The sequence below is a fragment of the Diceros bicornis genome, chromosome 28, assembly GCF_020826845.1.
Source record: "Diceros bicornis minor isolate mBicDic1 chromosome 28, mDicBic1.mat.cur, whole genome shotgun sequence".
Taxonomy (NCBI): Eukaryota; Metazoa; Chordata; class Mammalia; order Perissodactyla; family Rhinocerotidae; genus Diceros; species Diceros bicornis.
This window is the reverse complement of record NC_080767.1, coordinates 20,132,265-20,151,108: the sequence shown is the minus strand read 5'-3', so window position 1 is coordinate 20,151,108 and position 18,844 is coordinate 20,132,265. Positions and strand designations below refer to the sequence as shown.

The 18,844-nt window shown below is 33.7% G+C and overlaps 1 protein-coding gene across 1 annotated transcript in view; it reads left to right on the top strand.

Moving 5' to 3' along the window:
* SHOC1 (shortage in chiasmata 1) overlaps window positions 1-18,844 on the top strand; it is a 78,024-nt gene that overhangs the window by 54,953 nt on the left and 4,227 nt on the right. The window contains exons 18-25 of the mRNA XM_058523773.1: window positions 1,859-1,928; window positions 3,026-3,204; window positions 4,840-4,957; window positions 5,989-6,100; window positions 7,397-7,518; window positions 11,535-11,628; window positions 15,772-15,903; window positions 17,840-17,989. Coding sequence (XP_058379756.1) covers window positions 1,859-1,928; window positions 3,026-3,204; window positions 4,840-4,957; window positions 5,989-6,100; window positions 7,397-7,518; window positions 11,535-11,628; window positions 15,772-15,903; window positions 17,840-17,989 — 977 coding nt within the window. The remainder of the gene's footprint in view (window positions 1-1,858; window positions 1,929-3,025; window positions 3,205-4,839; window positions 4,958-5,988; window positions 6,101-7,396; window positions 7,519-11,534; window positions 11,629-15,771; window positions 15,904-17,839; window positions 17,990-18,844) is intronic.

The window sequence follows — 18,844 nt, the reverse complement described above, 5'->3', positions numbered from 1 at the left end:
GTTTTCCTCACTAAAATGTCAGCTTCTGGAGGATAAGGACCATGCCCTAATTTGTATTCCTAGCACCCACAAAAATGCCTGGAACATAGAAGGCACTTAATAAAAGTTTGTTGAATACATGAATGGGCCAAAGAATGCCTCCCTGTGTACCTCGTATAGACTAAGACTAGTGAAAAAGATTGAACTGAATTATATACAAATATTGCAACAAATATCCACTTATCAATGCAGTTAGTAAAGTTAACTAACATTTTAAATTATAGTAATGTGAGAATGGAAAGCTTTTTCAAGCAGAGCCTTATAAGGTGCTGTTTCATGATGACGCTATCGTGTGTCTAAGGTCCAAATTTGGATCTTATTTTTTCATTCAGTTTTCCAATCCCAAGAAGATGAGTTCATATTCCCCAAATTCACAAGATCCTTACTAGTTCCAAAATGTTTGAGAAGAGTTAGCAATTGTGGGGCTGAACCTGCACAGTTGTCTGGAATCAGGGTAACTGGAAACATTGTTAAAAATTAAGAAAGTGCTGAGCAATTTTAGCATTATAAAACAAGGGGATTTGGGTAACTGAAGGAATATTTTTGTGAAGAATCTAAGAAAATATCCCTGCCCCCAAGAAAAGAATACTTAAACCTACTTAGTGGGGTACCTTTTCCTTTGGCGTCACTTAAGATATATCGACAAATTATTACTGTATATGTCGATTCTTAACTAGGCTTCATGCTGACCGTCCATATTTCTTTTGGTATTTGGGATTATATCATTACTACTCTTACTATTTTTATTTTAACAAGGTCTACTGACACAAAAATATTGACTCTATAAACTGAAAAATGTTTTTACTCCCTTTCTGACTGGCAACTATCCTCTGTATCTAGGAGCTAGGCCTTTTTTTCTGTCTAGTGTTAGAAAGTAAAAATGTGGTTCCATTTTTCTATGTGTTTGCAAGATCCTAGTAGCGCCCTCAGCAAGTAATCTGCCTTGGGATCATAGCTAATAGAAATCATTTAAGGAGATTAGGTTTTAAATAATTTGAATAACCTCATAAATTATAAGAGAGAAATAGTACTCACTCCCTTCTTATTGCTACCAAATCTATTGTCATATCAAGTCAAGTAAACATAAAATTCTTGTTAAGCATTACTCTGTTATTATTACATCATGCCTTCATGAACTTTACAGTTGACAAGTGTACAATAATAGAGTGTAGAATTTATTCTAACTAGAATTAGCTATTCTTAAATCAGTTATGTCTACCAAAAATAAACTGTATTGTGGGTACAGAATTTTTTTTTTTTGAAATATACTATATTTTGTTAAAAAACTATAACATAAGAAATTTAAATTATAATTAAGAAGTAGGAGTGAATCTAAGGAACTAGTGGTACCCAGTAAGTCTTCTGCTTCTTATACAGCCAGTAGAAAGGGGAAAAAAGCATTCCTACCACATTGAAGTGCAGTTTCTTGCTGTTTAGTTCAGTACTTAAATTTTTGGCTAGAGGAAAAAGGTAAAATCTATGATGATTTTTAGCAAAATAAAATTAACTGCACAGAATTGGTGAGTGTTTAATTTGGCTACTTTAAAATTAGGTTTTTGATCCATTTTATTATTTTACATAATAAATTCACAATTTCCATGCTTGTATACACACAACATACACACACACCAGAAATATTGCCATTTGTTGTTACCTTAGACTTAGAGAAATACTGCAGCAAATTGTATTTTAAGCAATTTCCTTGTTCACAGATCTTTAATTCACTTTTGTGGTAGTGAAATATATGACACATCTAAAAAATATATATGAACAAAACACTGAAAAAACTTTTTTTGTGCTACTGTTTTTCTTCCAACAGGTTTAACATTGACCGTCTTACATTCAAACAAAAGAAAAGATTTTCTGGAATCCGAAGGTGTTTTAAATGGGTAAAAACACATTTCTTCATCTCTAGGGAGAAAACATACCAGTTCCACAGGAAAAGCAAAATCCCTCCTAGAATTTAACTTTTAAAAAAGGTTTAATAAAATCTGAAATTGATCAATGTCTCTACCCTCTTCCTGAAAAGTTCTTTACATAGAACATTTTAACTCAATTCATTGCCTTGTGTATTTATATACTATGGTTCTCCAGAATTTTAATATCCCCAAATTATCATTATTATTGTTATCATTAGTACAGGAATTGTCTATTTAGACTTACCCTTGTTTTTACTAGTTTTTTGCTCAGCATTCTTTCTTATATCTCCTTCCTTTCTTTTCGGTTCTCCTTCTTCCTGAAGTACATCCTTTAGAAATGCTTTCAGTGAGAGCATGCTAATAATAAATTTAGTGTTGACTTGTCTAAAAATGGTTTTATTTTGCCTTATTTTGTGTAGAAATTATTTATTTCTAATATTGCGATCCAAATAATAAAGAGAAGATGTAAATCAAACAGAAGCCCATAAAAGCTAGACATAAAACCTTTTGACTTCTATCTATCTAGATTGCTCTAGACAGAAAGCAGCAGTAGAGGATTTTAATTACAGTAAGTGCTATGTTAGATGAAATGTGAAGATGAGAAAGATAAACTTATGATATTTGTGTCCATCTTTTTGTTGTTGTTAAATCACTTATGAAGCCCATTGAGAAAAAAACCATTTCAAAGTTGTCAGATAATATTTTATTATACAGATTCTCAAAGATTAAAACCTCATATTTGTAAGAAAATGAGATTTATTTCTCATGTTGATTTGTCTGTTATTAATAGGACTCAGGTAATAAAATTAGGGTCCCTTGCATTTGAGGATGTGAATAGTCCACAGTTTTTATATCCTTGTATTAAAAAAAGTATGACCATCAAAAATAAAGACAAAAAGACATTAGTACAATTGGAGAACAAATCAACAGAAAATACAGTGCCTTTCCAGGATAAGTAGGCATAAATTAGAGAAGAATAGAATAGCCAAAACCAGTCATCTTTTATCATTCCAAGTAAATAATGACTCAAGTATAATTCCATTTTCTTGGCTTTCTTTTGTCTTCAGTACAAGTTCCTGTATAGTTGTACATAATCAGTATATTGGAGCAGATTTCCCCTGGAGTAATTTCTCATTTGTGGTGGAATACAATTATGCAGAAAACTCTTGTTGGACCAAACACTGCGAAAAACTGAATATTCCTTACATGGCCTTTAAAGTGATTCTTCCAGACACAGTTTTAAAGAGTAAGAATGTACACTAAAATCTTTTTCTTTGCCCCATTAAAATGAAAATTTTCTGTTTGTGATCTGTGGAAAGAGAATAAGCTATGGCGTTAGAAAACTTGAGTTCAAGCTTTAACCTCACCACTTTCTTAACTATCTTCTTACTTCATATTTCTCATTTGGAAAGTAAGCTTTACTGATGATATTTATCTTCATCCCTTTAACTTGTAAGTTTTTCTTAGAATAGCACAATTTTATTACAATTATCTTAATCAGATACTTTTATGTAACAGTATTTGTTATTGAATTTTAGGGGAAAATATGTAATAGTATATTGACTGATTCAGAAAACTTTGAATATGCAGCAAAAAATTATCCACAAATACTTAGAAAAAGTCTAAAACCACTTTGTATGTCATTTGGTTTCTTTGTATTTCTCAGTAACACTTTATGTGACTAAGGTTGTAAATTCTCAGATCCATGAAATTTAAGAGCCCATACATTTTTAGTCCCAGTGCATCTCTCTTTCAATACTTTCTACCCACCTCAAGTATGCATGGGAAGTCTGAACTCTGAGAGAACTCTAAAAATGCAATCACCATAATGGTTACTTTGGAATCTTTGATATGTAGAATTAAATATTAAATTGATTAAATAATTGAAACATGGGCCCAAGAAAGGATTAAGATAAGCAGTCTAGTTTATATTTAGAGGCTTCTTCCATTCTCTCAAAGATGAACTTAATTTGTTCAATCAATTCCATTTGGCGGGCATTTGCAATGTTTCAGTTTTCCACTATTATTCTACAAGATTTATGGTAGTTTATATATTTTATATATCTGTATATACTTGTTCTAAGAAGTAAAATGAATTGCTGGGTCAAAAGTATACACACATTTATATATTTCAAATATCCTCCCAGAAAAGCTATCCCAATTGATATTTATGCAGAAAGTGTGAGAAGATCCTTTCCCCCGTATCTTGATTATAAATAGGTATTATTAATCTTTTAAATCTGTGATAGAATTATAGGCAGAAAATATTTTATAGTTATGCTAATTTGCATACCTCTGATTATCCACATCTTTTCATATGTGAATTGATCTTGTATAGTCATTCTTTTGTAAATTGCCTGTTTATGTCCTTTGTCCATTTATCTATTGAGGTATTTATTCTTTTCCTATTGATCTGTATCATTCCCTATGGGTTACTGTGCCTAATTTTAAATTTTGATGTAAATCATTCTGTATTTACACAGCAAATGTCCAATATATACTTAAGTGAATAAAGCAGACTTTAACATTCAGGTCGAGTATGATCCTATTTTTTTCATTTTCTTTTTTTTTTAAGTGAGTGTACACATATAGGCAAGCAAATATATATTAAAAAGTCTGAAAGTAAGAACTAAACTTTTTTTTAGCATATAGTAGTTTTAGTTAATTCTGTTAACTCTATTTCATTTCTAGATAGGAGGATAACAGGGCATTTATTTTATTCTTCAGAACTTTCTTTATTCTGATTTCTGATTTTTTACGATAAGTATGTATTATTTTTATACTCTGTGAACATATACCTATTATTCTCATGTTTAGTACAAAAAGAAAGAGCTGGGAGATGAGGAAAAAAAGAAAAATTTGTAAATTTTCTCTTATTTAGGTAGCACCTTGCTGGATAGATTTGGTGGTTTTCTTGTGGAAATTCAGATTCCATATGTGTTTTTTGCATCTGAAGGACTTCTTAATACTCCAGAGATACTTCAGGTGCTAGAATCCAAGTAAGTTATTGATTTCATAACTTTAGCAAAGATATATATATCCTAATTGGCTAAATATTATGCTGTGTATGTGGCACTATTTCTATCTGATTCAACCCTGGAATTATATCACATAAGAATAGTTTCCCAGAGAGTTTATGTCAATTTACACTTCTCTCCCTAGAGTATACCATCATAATTATTGACTGTTATCTTTTTAGTAATATTTATCAATTTTGTGGGAAAAAAGTCATTATTGTTAAACTTATATTTTAGTCGCATTTCTACAAATGCGAACATTTTATGTAAGTTTTTTTTTCTATGAATTATATGGTAATATCTTTGGGTCATTGATAATATAGAGAATGAGTATTCTTATTTAGAGAACTTTAAATACCACCTGGGAAACAGGACTATGACGTTCTAAAGGAACTCTCAAGTTTTTAGACCTTTAGTTCTAAGATCATACCAACACTGTGCATTTTTACGTCATATGGAACACTTTATCATAGCACACAATTTGTCACAGGAATGTTAGACATTAGGCTGTATATCAAGGAAGGATAATTGTGCTGTGACCTTAGTTAAAATGCAGATCTGTTTTCCATGTTTTATTTTTGTATCTTAAGACCATGGGGCATTCACAGAAAATTATGAGCTTACAAAAGGTAGTTAAAATCCAGGCCAGTTTTAAGGAGAGAGAAAAGAAAATTCTGATAAATGCAGAATGTTTTAGTCTCGTAACACGATGTTTTAATTTCATGAATTATTATTTAAAGAGCTAGAATAAGTTGGTCAAAACATTTGTAATATTATTGTGTGCAGTAATATTTAACAAAATAGCTAAGGCAATGCACATCTCAATTAATTTTTCATATATACTGAATAAATCATAATTTTATTCATCAAATTTATAAAGTAGAATAAATTGATGTGTGAAAGAAAAAGCACAGTAGTTCAAATAATTTAATATGCAGGAGGACAATACAGCTTTTGTTAAAGAATTTTTCTTAACCATTTCATTATGTCACCCAAAACATTGTATTTTACAGCTATAATATCACACTGGTGGAGAGATGCTGCAGTGAGTCATTGAAACTCTTCGGAGGTACAGAAGGTTATGTAGTGGTGACAATTGATGAACACACTGCCGTAATTTTGCAGGTAAAACTATACAGTAAAAAATATAAATCAAATATATTAAAATATATGCATAACTATGAAATTTACTATTAGCTTTACTATAGAGAGCTTAACTATAATCTATTAGTGATTTCTTCCAAAACTTTGCAAATGGGCCACAAGTGCTAATATCATCGCTTTGAAAAATGACTATTACCAAGCTTCTTTGATGCCTTATAATTTTTAACATGCCTTAAGATGACAAAGCAAATATAGATTCTTTACTATTGTAAATTAACCTATTTTTAAATACATTTATAGAATAATTACAGTGTTGTAGCCTTCAAAAATAAAATCTAAGCAACTATGTTTCTTAAAAGGGGGTAGTATATTAATCCATATGTTAACTACGGGATTTCTTCTAAGGTAAGTAGGGATTGCCTGTAAGTTTTAAAAAGAGAGAGAAATTCTCTTCAAAAATCCATATCGTTTGAAATTTAAGATGTATAAATTCTTGACTGAGTCTCCCTGATATGTTTGCTTGGTTGGATTACAAATTACAGAGAAATTAATTTAATAGAGTGAGAGTGGGGAGCAGAAACCAGGTTTGGTAGTATGAAGTATAAATTAATGGCAAATATTATGCTAAAGTAGAAGTCTGATTTGATGAGCAAATATTACAATATAAGAATTACATGCTGGAAACACAAAGCTCTGTTAGAGGGGTTCTTAAGAGATATTGTGTCTTGCATATTTAAGGTTCTTAAAAAACAATTATTTGGGGAGAAACACTGCTTGGGAAAACTGTTTTAATCCATAGTTACATAACTTACTGTTAGAATAAGACACTCCTGAATTATTCACTCGATCAAAAATTGCTGTGTTAAAGGAAAGAGGGGCTTCTCAGCCATCAGATGGAGATTCCTAGAAGGCCGTTAACTGCTGCTTTCTCGTCGTCCTTAAAGAAGCGTTCAGTGCAGATTATCCTATGGGTTTTTAAACATATTTTTCTGTTGTCCTTAGGAGTAGCCAGATCCCTGTCTACAAAGGACTTGGCCCAAATAGGGGCACTCTGTAGGCTGCTTTCTTCCTATCTAAGACTTTGGGAGATTGATGAGCCCTCCTTACTGAAGCTCTCATTAGCTGTTTTACGTCTATCGTAGCTCTTCCACTATTACTTCCAGTGTAATTTTAATTTTTCCATAAAATGGGAGCCCATACCCATGCTTCTTCTCAAGTTATAACTTATATATCATAGATCCTTGAAATATGGTAACAATAATTTCATAACAACTGTTCAACCTAGTGAATCTTTTTATTTTGTTGATTTTCTGGTAGGATGTAGAAGAATTGAATTGTGAGAAGGCATCAGACAATATTGTTATGAGACTAATGGCATTATCATTACAGTACAGCTATTGTTGGATAATTTTATATACCAAAGACACATTAAACTCAGAGTAAGTAAACATTTCTTCATTCAAAGTCACCTTCATATTTCTTAAGTTATTCAGTCCTCTTCTTTGAACAGAAGTAGCTATGCAAATTTTCCGCTTGCTCATCTAGTTTGCTGTCAGTCAGGAATTGTCAAGTTGGAGGCATGCCGATAGGAAAACAAATTGGAATTGTGGAGGTAATATATTTCCCCTGGACATTCTGTGTAAATCATCCTCCCTTCCTGTACCTCAGAAGTGCTGCTTTAAGTATTTCACTTTTTATTACTTTTTAATTCTGGACTTGTTTGCTAAAAGATGTCATTCTTAAATCACTTCTCTCTAAAATCTTATTAAATATACCCACTAAATAGCATCTGGCTATGCTTTCTTTCATCAATGTGCTTAACTGAAAAATTACAAAAAGATACATGCTAAGACACTGGCTCAACTTATCATTATATGTCATCTTTTCCTCATCTCTAAATTTTGTGAACCCACTGCTTCCACGTTCTCCTTTTATTCCCTGCAATCTGGCTTTTCTCCCTACCTGTATACTGATCCCTGTCTCTCAAAGGTCATTTGTCACTTGTGACTTTCTTATGATCATCTCCCGAAAATATTTGTATCTTTCACTGCTCTGAAGTATTTAAGATTGTTGTCAATGCTTGCTTTCTTGAAACGCTTCAGTGCCATGACACTTCGATGTTTTTGATCTTCTACCTCTGTAACTACTCCTTCTCTGTCTTTACCTCTTCTTCCTTGTTCCAGTCTTCAATATATCTGTTATGAGTTTTCTTCTAGTCTATCCATTGGAAACCTTATTCACTCCCATAGTTTCAGTCATCATCTCTCTGCATATAATTATTATATTTATTTCTGCAGCTGCAGTCTCTCTCTGAAATTGCTGTCATGTATCTCTAATTTTCTATTAAATATTTCCACCCTGATATTCCACAGTCTCTCAAACTTGTTCAAGTATGAATTCATCATATTCTCTATCCCCTCCAAGACTGTATTTCCTCTTTTCTGTCCTTTAGCTATTTATAACTATTGCCTTTCTTTTAGTTGCCAAGACTGGAAAACAAATCCTATAGATTCAACCGTGGACTTTCTCTTCCATCTATCCCCTCCCTCCATTTCTATGACAAACATAGTTCAGATTCTCAGTACTTTATGTGGACTATTATAACAGACCATCAATGGTTTTCCCACCCCCAGATGGCTTTCAATGTTACTCTCCATAATCTCTCATACACTCAATTAATATTCCTAAAACCAGGCTTGATATTTCACTCTGATAAAAAGCCCTCACTGACTTCCCCATTATCTACTGGATACATACAGACTATTCACCCTAATATTCAAAGTCTTCAGAATATAATCCCAACCTATATTTTCAGGCTTAATTTTCACTGTTTTCCATTTCAACCAGAAGGACTGCTCATTGGCTTGGAGACATGCTCCTTGCTTTCCCACTTCTACTTTTGCTCATACATTTCTCTCTTCCTACAATATTCTCTACTTCCTCTATTTCACCTGGTGAAATTGTGCCTATTTTTCAGGACTTATCCTCAAATATCACTTTTTCTATTCAACCTTTCCTCAATACTCCCCACTCATGCATATAGACAGATATTCAGTTGTGACTTTTCCATCCTTTGAACTCCATAGCTATCTGCTTTTTTTCTTATCTTTAGTATTTATCACATTTTGTTTTATAGTATCATTTCAGAGGACTTGCCCGACAGCACTGAGCACATTGCTTTCATGTGATAGATACTTGGTAAATATTCCTTGATTGAATGAATGAATCTTTCCTACTAAATTGCAAACTGGTCATTCATTTTTTTATCTCTACAGTACCACGTAACACACCACATCATTCATATTAGAAGTTTTTAAAATATTCTTTAATTAGTTATTAGAGAAGGTACAGACATCTTATTTGACATTGCTTGTGTGATTTTTATTCTTTATTGACTTTCTAGTTTGACTCCATTTTTGGATATCTACTGTATCAACCTCTTTGTATACAGTTATTATCATGTGAGAATAAGTATAAGTTAGAATGTAAGAGTCTAAACACCCTGGTTCTTCTTCCTTCTTCTGTTAACAATAACCTCTAGCAAGTCATTTAACCTAGTTTTTCCCTTCTGCCAGAACTGAAAAATAAAAATAATAATTCAGGTCTAAAAGTTTCATTTTTAAGATTAATAAAGGCTATAAAGTTTTATCCATAACTTGGAAATGCTCTAGATAAATAACTGATTTGGAAATTTTTTAAAGTTGTTTTTATAGTGCTACCCACCTATAGTTCTAGAGTGCAATTGAAGTACAAGGGAGATAACACAAGATTCACACTTATTTTTACCCAGATTTTCATGAAAAATATTAATTATATAATACTCTGAGATAGTTTTATATTCAGGATGTGAAGAGTTATCATTTATTCACAATAATATAATATTTTAAAATGTAATTATTTTCAGACTTCTAGGTATCTCAGTTCTATATTTTTAGATGATTGGAACATTTAGAAAGTATCTTAGGGGCCGGCCCAGTGGCGCAAGCGGTTAAGTGTGCACTCTCCGCTGCGGTGGCTGGGAGTTCGCCGGTTCGGATCCTGGGTGCGCACCGATGTACCGCTTGTCAAACTATGCTCTGGCGGCATCCCATATAAAGTGGAGGAAGATGGGCATGGATGTTGGAGGAAGATGGGCATGGATGTTAGCCCAGGGCCGGTCTTCCTCAACAAAAAGAGGAGGATTGGCAGATGTTAGCTCAGGGCCGATCTTCCTCACAAACAAACAAACAAACAAAAAAGAGCATTAAAAAAACAAAAGAAAGAAAGAAAGAATCTTAACTGATCAAATGAGGAAAATTGAAAATACCAAATAAATTGTTTGAATTACCTTAGTAGTTCATGCCATTAGTTCCTGTTTGAGAAATTGTGTCAGGGGTGTCCAACAACCGCACCCCCACCCCAGGTTCAGTAATTTGCCAGGAGGATTCACAGGACTCAGAATATACTTGTACATGGCTACGATTTATTACGGTAAAAGGTTACAAAGCAAAATCAGCAAAGGGTAAAGCACGTGGAGCAAAGTTCAGAGGAAGCTTCCAAGAGTCCTCTGCTAGTAGGAGCACACAGAACGTGCTTCATTTTCCCAGCAATGAGTTGTGACAACATCGTAAAAAGTTGTCTACCAGGAAAACTCATCAGAAACTCAGTGCCCAGGGCTTTTATTAAGAGCTGGTCACATAGGCACCCTCTGCCTAGCACATACGAAAATTCTAGACCCAAGAAGGAAAGCAGATGTTCAACAGAATGTACAACATTGTTTGTACAAACAGTTTAGGCAAAGCAAGGCACTCTTACGAAATAGCTTGCCTGAGAAAGAAGCCAACAGAGCAAAGAAGAGCCAAGAAATTAAGGGAGCCCTTTTCTCGATGACATTGTTTGAGTCGCTGGACCCAACAATGCCTTCTCCTGACTGCTTAGTAATATGAGCCGATACATTCTTTTTTTGTTGCTTAGAATACTTAGAGTGGGTAAAGGTAGTAGAAATATCCACTCACAACTCAAGACTCATATCTGACCTGCTTTAATAGAAGGAAAAAAATATTATTTTTCCTAACAGTTCAGGAAAAAGACCAGGGAGGATTCTAATTATCCTGGCTCTGCTCACGTGTTCATATCTGATCCTGTTACTTTGTCCAGGGGGATGGAGTAGTCTAGTTGGCTAGGTTCACTCATATAGCCACTCCTGGGGCCAGTAAGGGGATGAGTTAAACTTCTATTGTCTCCCCACCTCCATTCTCAGCGTCCTCTAGACTTAACAGAATTGTTAAAGAATAGAGGTGGAGCTGTTTTTTCCAAAAGAGTGCTGAGTGGACAAAAAACTCTGAGTCAGCCACATTAGCATTGCTTTAGCCAGGTTATTCTAATAACATTATGAAATGTGGGAAATGAAGTGAATTTTTAATAAGTACAGTCAGACATCAAATGAGTAGAAGTATAATAATATAATTCTTTTTAGGTACCATCTTACAGAAAAGATGCTTCATCACCTAGCACTGATTTATGCAGCTTTGGTTTCATTTGGGCTAAAATCAGAAGAACTAGATGTAAAGGTATTCTTTTCCTATATGTTTGTTCATAAGTATTTTTCATAAACCAAAATTATACTCAAACTCAAGTGCCCAGTGAGAAGAAACATTAAACGGGTAAACTAAAAAATGCTTAAAAGCCATATAAAGAACAGTTTTCAAATTAATATTTTTTCCACTTAAACTTCAGATCTAAAAGCCTTTAATGGGGCCAGCCCGGTGGCACAAGTGGTTAAGTGCATGCGCTTTGCTGCGGCGGCCCGGGGTTTGCAGGTTCGGACGCCCAGCGTGCACCGACACACTGCTTGTCAAGCCATGCTGTTGCGGCGTCCCATATAAAGTGGAGGAAGATGGGCACGCATGTTAGTTGAGGGCCAGTCTTCCTCAACAAAAAAGAGGAAGATTGACATCAGATGTTAGCTCAGGGCTGATCTTCCTCACACACACAAAAAAGCCTTTAATGAATTTAAATTTGTATTTTATTTCTTAATTATTACTTGATTTTTTTGAAACATGGCAGGATATGAATAAAAATAAATATTCCTTAATCAAAAATGTTCACTTATTGGGCCAGCCCGGTGGCATAGTGGTTAGGTTTGCATGCTTAGGGGGCCCAGGGTTCACAGATTTGGATCCCAGGCATGGACCTATGCACCGCTTATCAAGCCATGCTGTGGCAGGTGTCCCACATATAAAGTAGAGGAAGATGGGCACGGATGTTAGCCCACAGCCAATCTTCCTCAGCAAAAAGAGGAGGATTGGCAACAGATGTTAGCTCAGGGCTAATCTTCCTCACCAAAAAAAAAAAAAAAAAGTTCACATAAAATATACACTAAATTTTTATCTGCTGTAAAATGGAAATCTCATATTAATAAAGTAATATCTTGGTGATTTCTAATCAGTCTCCTCTCTTGGGTCTTTTTTTCAATGCCCTACTCTGAAATTTAGACATTCCCCCAAATTCAGGGCCCAGTCCTCTTCTGTTATCTCCTTATATTCTTTCCTTGATAAACTCAGACATTCCCACAAATTCAGCTTTCATTTCTGAGTATAATCCTTAAAATATTCCTCACTTTTCTGAAGGCCTGTACCTATATTCTAGCATTCTTCTGGAAATATTCATATGAATATTCCACAGGTAACTCAAACTCTGCATGTGAAACTCTGCATGTCCACAACATTCTCATCCTCCCCAACTAAGTTTATGACATTACTATTCTAACCAAATCAGTAGCTTAATTCTCGTTTTTTTGTTTTTTTGTGAGGAAGATCAGCCCTGAGCTAACATCTATGCCAATCTTCCTCTTTTTGCTAAGGAAGACTGGCCTTGGGCTAACATCTGTGCCTATCTTCCTCCACACTTTATATGGGGCGCCGCCACAGCATGGCCTGACAAACGGTGCATCAGTGCACGCCCGGGATCTGCGCCCAGGCCGCCAGTAGCGGAGCGCGCACACTTAACCGCTACACTATGGGGCTGGCCCTTAATTCTCGTTTTTAACTCGGCAATATCTCCAGAATATGTCTCTCCTTTCTGCTTCCACTGCTATTTCCCTAAATTCAGGCCTTCAACTCTCATTTGGAGTTTTAAAGTAGCTTCCTAACTCATCTCCTTATTTCTACTCTTTTCCCACTTCGGTGCATCATATATATTGACACCAATTGCATTTCCGAAATACACCTGTAAATATGCCCCCATGCTATCACCTCTCAGCCATTGCACAAACATGTCATTCTGGCCTGTCTTCCCCTAGGAATGCTATTCCCCATCCCCTTACTTTCAGCCTTCATAATTCTGTCTTTTTCTGCCCAGCTCAAATACTACCTCCTTTAAGAAATCTGCCCCAATTATACCCTCTCAGGATAAATCTCTCCTTCTCCCATTCTCCCAATAACACTTTATACCTTTATTATAGTATGAGGTATTCATTCATATATCCTCCACTCTGGAAGGTAAGAAGTAGGCCCTTCTTTGTAAAACCTACAGCATCTGGCACAGTGCTTTGTACACAGTAAAAATATTCAACAAACATCTACTAAATAGAATTAAATCAAAGCACAACCAGTTAAGAAAATCAACAAATGATCTATTTGGAATAGAATCCAGATAATTTTGATCCTGTGATGCATATTAAACATAGAAATAAAATTCTTAGAAAAGTTATCTAAATAAACGAATGGTAAATGTAAATTTGTCTCATTTATCCGTTCAAGTGAGGTTTCACCACTTAATCAGCCTCTTTCTTCCCAGCTCATGGAAAGCAGTTATATGCAAAATATGCTTTAGAGAATCATTTTATTCCTCTATGCAAGGGGTATATGATACCGGTGAGTGATTCTGTATTCATGTATGCAACATGGCTTATAGAGGGCATGTGCCAAGGAAGGCATTTGGGGATGAAATAGGAGGTCCTGCCCAGGTACAATCCACTCCAAACAAAAGTCTGCTTCCACCTGGATCAAACTATTCCAAAAGCTTTTCAAGTTTTACATAGTAATCTAAAAAGGTGATCAGTTCTTGCACGGAATTTGAGAAACAGCTATGATCAGTTTACCCTTTCTCTATTATCAATATGTCACCAACACTCAAGCCTCCCGTTCTCCTGACTTAATGACATTATTACGTTAAAGGGGGTTCCCTAGACTCATGATATTTTAGAATATATTGTTGCTTTATCTTATCTTATTTAGTAATATGGCTTTTGGCCTTTTAGAGTGCATCAGTATGGATTATTTTTTTTTATTTTCAGGGCTCTAAAGAGCCTAACCATAAAGGAAGTATTATGAAGTTTAAGTACATTTTCTTAAACTAAAATAAAATACTGCTCATAGTATTATGCTATATTTTATTCTAATTTCAAAAAAAGTTCTATAAATTTCTTATCAAGTCTCTTTGCAGAAAAATGCATAAATACACACATACACAAAATTTTAAAAACAATGTTGGGGGGTTCCCAAATCTCCCAAAGTCTAGCCATGAGCTCTAGAATCTTTGCTCTAATAAGGTAATATTCCTTACCACCATCATAAAATTATGCCTTTTAAAATAAAATTTTTATTTAAATAAAAGTATCAGATTTTCTCAAAACATCCAAAACTTGGCAATAAAATTAATTTGGATTCAAACAGTGTATTTCTGTGGACCTTATACATATTTAACATAATTTAAAGAAAGTCCTTCTTTAGAATACATATACTCCCCAGGCATGTATTAAGAGTTTTGTATTTGTTATTCTTGTGAAAGAAAAAAATTGGCATGATTATTTTGTGAGGTTTGTACAGTACTTGTTTCTTAAATTTCTACTACAGGACAGGATATTTATATTTCTAAGATATGATTGCTTAGGGTAGTATTTCTCTGTCCCCATTAAACTGCTAACTATCTTTCCTTCAATTGAATCTAAAAGAAGAAGAAGATAAAGATAGAAATGAAAGAGAAAGAAAAAGGCTGGCATTTCAGAAGAGAGCAGGGTGTGGAGGGAGACACAAGTGACAGACAGGAAGTAGAATATATTAAGAAATTCTTTTTTAGAATTAAGTTTAATACGTATACACACATACATACACACACATTTTTGGCAGGGGTATCCTAGTATTAAATAAGCCAAGATTGGGTGAACAATTTCAAAAATACTGGGGATGGCTACTCTAAATCAAACTTTATTTGTTTTTTTTTTGAATACAGCATCAAATTCATCTGTAAATATCCTTTATTTTTTAACTTTGTTTTGAAAACTCTTGTACTATATTTTTAAAATTCTTATTTTTAGTTGAGAACTGTTAGGTCTAACCTAGAAACAGCAAAATACTAAATATTACTAGTGATATCCAAATTTCTTTTTCTTCTAATATAGATGAAATATAACACCAAATGTATTAAAAAGAGTTTATTAATAAATGCCAAATAGAAGTGAAGAAAAACAATTTAGTTCCAAAAATTGGAAACTACAAGGATATCATTTTTAAAAAAGGAAAGAAAATTGCTTATCCTTACAAATAAAATGTCCTGGATTTCACATAGATAAATTAATAAATTATATCTAAAATAGTGTTCAAAGATTAGAATCTGCTATTTTTTATTTTTCTTCTAATTACAAACAACTTTTGAATGATATATTTTGCTCTCTAATATTTCCTATAATCTAACATAAAAAATATATATTTTAGCTTATAATTGCCCCAGGAGTGGAAGAGACGGCACTGATAATTCGACAAATTGCTGACCACAATTTAATGACCTCGAAGAGAGATCCTCATGAATGGTTGGATAAATCCTGGCTTGAAGTTTCACCATCTAAGGTTTATTTCCTAAATAAAGGAGACACTTGCAAAGCAAATATAAATACACGTATTCGAATTCTCTTTCTGGTAGCATATTTTTGTCCTTTAGTGCTTACATGAGCACATATAACGATAACCGTAATGCACAACAACATTTTCTTGGATCATTTTCCAGAATCACGTGTATTTTTCAATTTCACAGAACTATTTTAATGGGATCTTTTATAATGAACTTTCAAATCTAACTTATTATAGGGTAAGATCTGATGACTTAAACCTAACGTTTTAAAAAACAGAACTATTTTTCTAATTCCTGAATTTAAACATTTAAGAATAGTAAATATATTGAGAGAATACCAAAATTCTATCATTTCATGATTTGTCAGTAATTCAACTATTTAACTGAAACTGAAAGTAGAGTTGAGAAATACTTATAAGATTAAATAGTTTTTAGAAATTCCTTTTGTTTAAGCATAAATATTTCCAAGTTCTCCTACCAACCCAGTGTTTCTGTTGTCTTTATTTTAAAATACATTTTAATATATTTTGCCATTAAAAAAGAATGACAAAGCTTTTTATGCACTAACATGGAATGATCTTCAAGATATGTTGTTAAGTAAAAAATGAAAGTTGTAGCATAGAGCATGCAATATACTACCATTTGTGTAAAACAAGGGGAAATTAATATCTATATGTATTTGTTTGTAAATGAGTAAAATATCTCTGGAAGGATACTAAGAAATGATAACACTGGTTATCTTCAGAGAGAAGAACTGAGGTAATAGGGTGGGAATGAGACTTTTCTCTATATATATTTTAGTACCTTTTGAATTTTGAACCATGTGACTATTTTACCTATTCAAAATATAAAATTATAAAACAAATAAATGAAATAAAATACTTGGGGCCGGCCCCATGGCTTAGCGGTTATGTGCTTGCGCTCCGCTACTGGCGGCCGGGGTTCGGATCCTGGATGTGCACCAACGCACCACTTCTCTGGCCATGCTGAGGCCGCGTCCCACATACAGCAACTAGAAGGAGGTACAACTATGACATACAACTATCTACTGGGGCTTTGGGGGGAAAAAAAAGGAGGAGGATTGGCAATAGATGTTAGCTCAGAGCTGGTCTTCCTTAGCAAAAAGAGGAGGATTAGCATGGATGTTAGCTCAGGGCTGATTTTCCTCACAAAAAAAAAAAAAGAAAAGAAAAGAAATAAAATACTTGTATACATTAAATCATAGAACTTTTATATGCCTAAACAGAACATAGTACTATCAGGAAGTATGAGTATAATTAACTATGATGTGTTATGTATGTGCAATTTCCTTCTTATCAAGGCATGTCCAATCTACTCATGTGTGTGTCATTTGATAAAATCAAAGAGGGTGCAAAAAGCTAGTGTAACCCAGAAAATAATGGAATATAGCAATAGTAAAGATGGCTGCTATATTTCTAGACTTTTATGAGATCTCTCTGAAAACATACGTTTTTAGACTGTCAATGTCAGTTCTGGTTGATAGAAGTTCTTCCTGTACTCTTCACAACAAGGCTTTCCTGAAGTTGTAACATCTGTTAGATATCATAAACATGGTTCATTTTAATCAAACATTGGTAGTATATGGTCTACAAAGGGAGAGCTAAAGAAATCTTGAGGTATATAATTTAAGTCCCCTAGAAGATTTCTCATGAGAAAATCTACCATTAGGTAAGCAACAAAACTTTTTGGATGAGTGATTAAATTAAATGAACTTCAAGATCCTTCCCAATTCTGAGAGTATATGAATTTTTACTGCTAAAGAAGTTTCTTTCCCTCCTGGCCATACTTTTTTCCCAGGCATCTCAAATTGAGGGTAGGTGCAATGCCAAAAATTTTAATCTGCTAGAGTGAGTAGAATAAAATGAATCACTTCCAAAAGACCCCTGGCTGATTATTCCTTAAACTCTTTTCTAGGACGAAATGTACTTACTTGATTTTCCATGTGTTAACCCATTGGTGGCTCAGCTCATGCTAAATAAAGGACCTTCACTGGACTGGATATTATTAGCAACTCTTTGTCAACTTCAGGAACTCCTACCTGAAGTTCCAGAAAAAGTGTTAAAGGTTAGTTATTTGAGATCCATATTCTTATATGAGTTTATTTCCTTTCCATTTGAGTATCTATTTTTACCATAAGGATTTCAAAATGAAGATATCCAAGTTTAATTGTTTGGGGCATCACATAGCAAAGAAATAATTTCCTTGAACTAAATTTCATATAGATTTTCTCATTGGCTGTCAATCACATTATACATTTTAAAGCTATCTTATATAGATAATTCAGTACAGTCAGTTTATCGCACTTTAAATCATTTTGAAATGTTATTATGCCCACAAATATTCAATTACATACTCTATTCGTATGGGTTTACTTTATCTCTTTCAAATAGTCCTGATGCCCTTCATTATAGTAGCAGTTAAAAAGAACTTTAGCCTTATTGGTAAAATTTTTATCAAGGAAATAGTATTCATGTATAACTTATGTAACTAAAAATTCTATTATATATATATATTTTTTTTTTTGGCTGAGGAAGATTTTCTTGGAGCTAATATCTGTTGTGAATCTTCCTCTTTTTGCTAAGGAAGATTGGCCCTGAGCTAATATCTGTTGCCAATCTTCCTCTTTTTGTATGTGAGCCACTGCCACAGTATGGCCATTGACAAACAAGTGGTGTAGGTCCGTGCCCAGGAACCAAACCTGGGCCGCCGAAGTGCAGCGCACCAAACTTAACCACTAGGCCACTGGGGCTGGCCAAAAATTCGATTATAAGTGATTAGAAAATAGATGCAAATTATAATAAGTTTTTCTTTTAGTGGAGCCTAATTATGTTATGATCTTATTACATGGCTCAGTATAATACCTTTGAATGGACTACTTATTTATATTTTGCCTTTTCTCCATATAGATAAGCATTATTG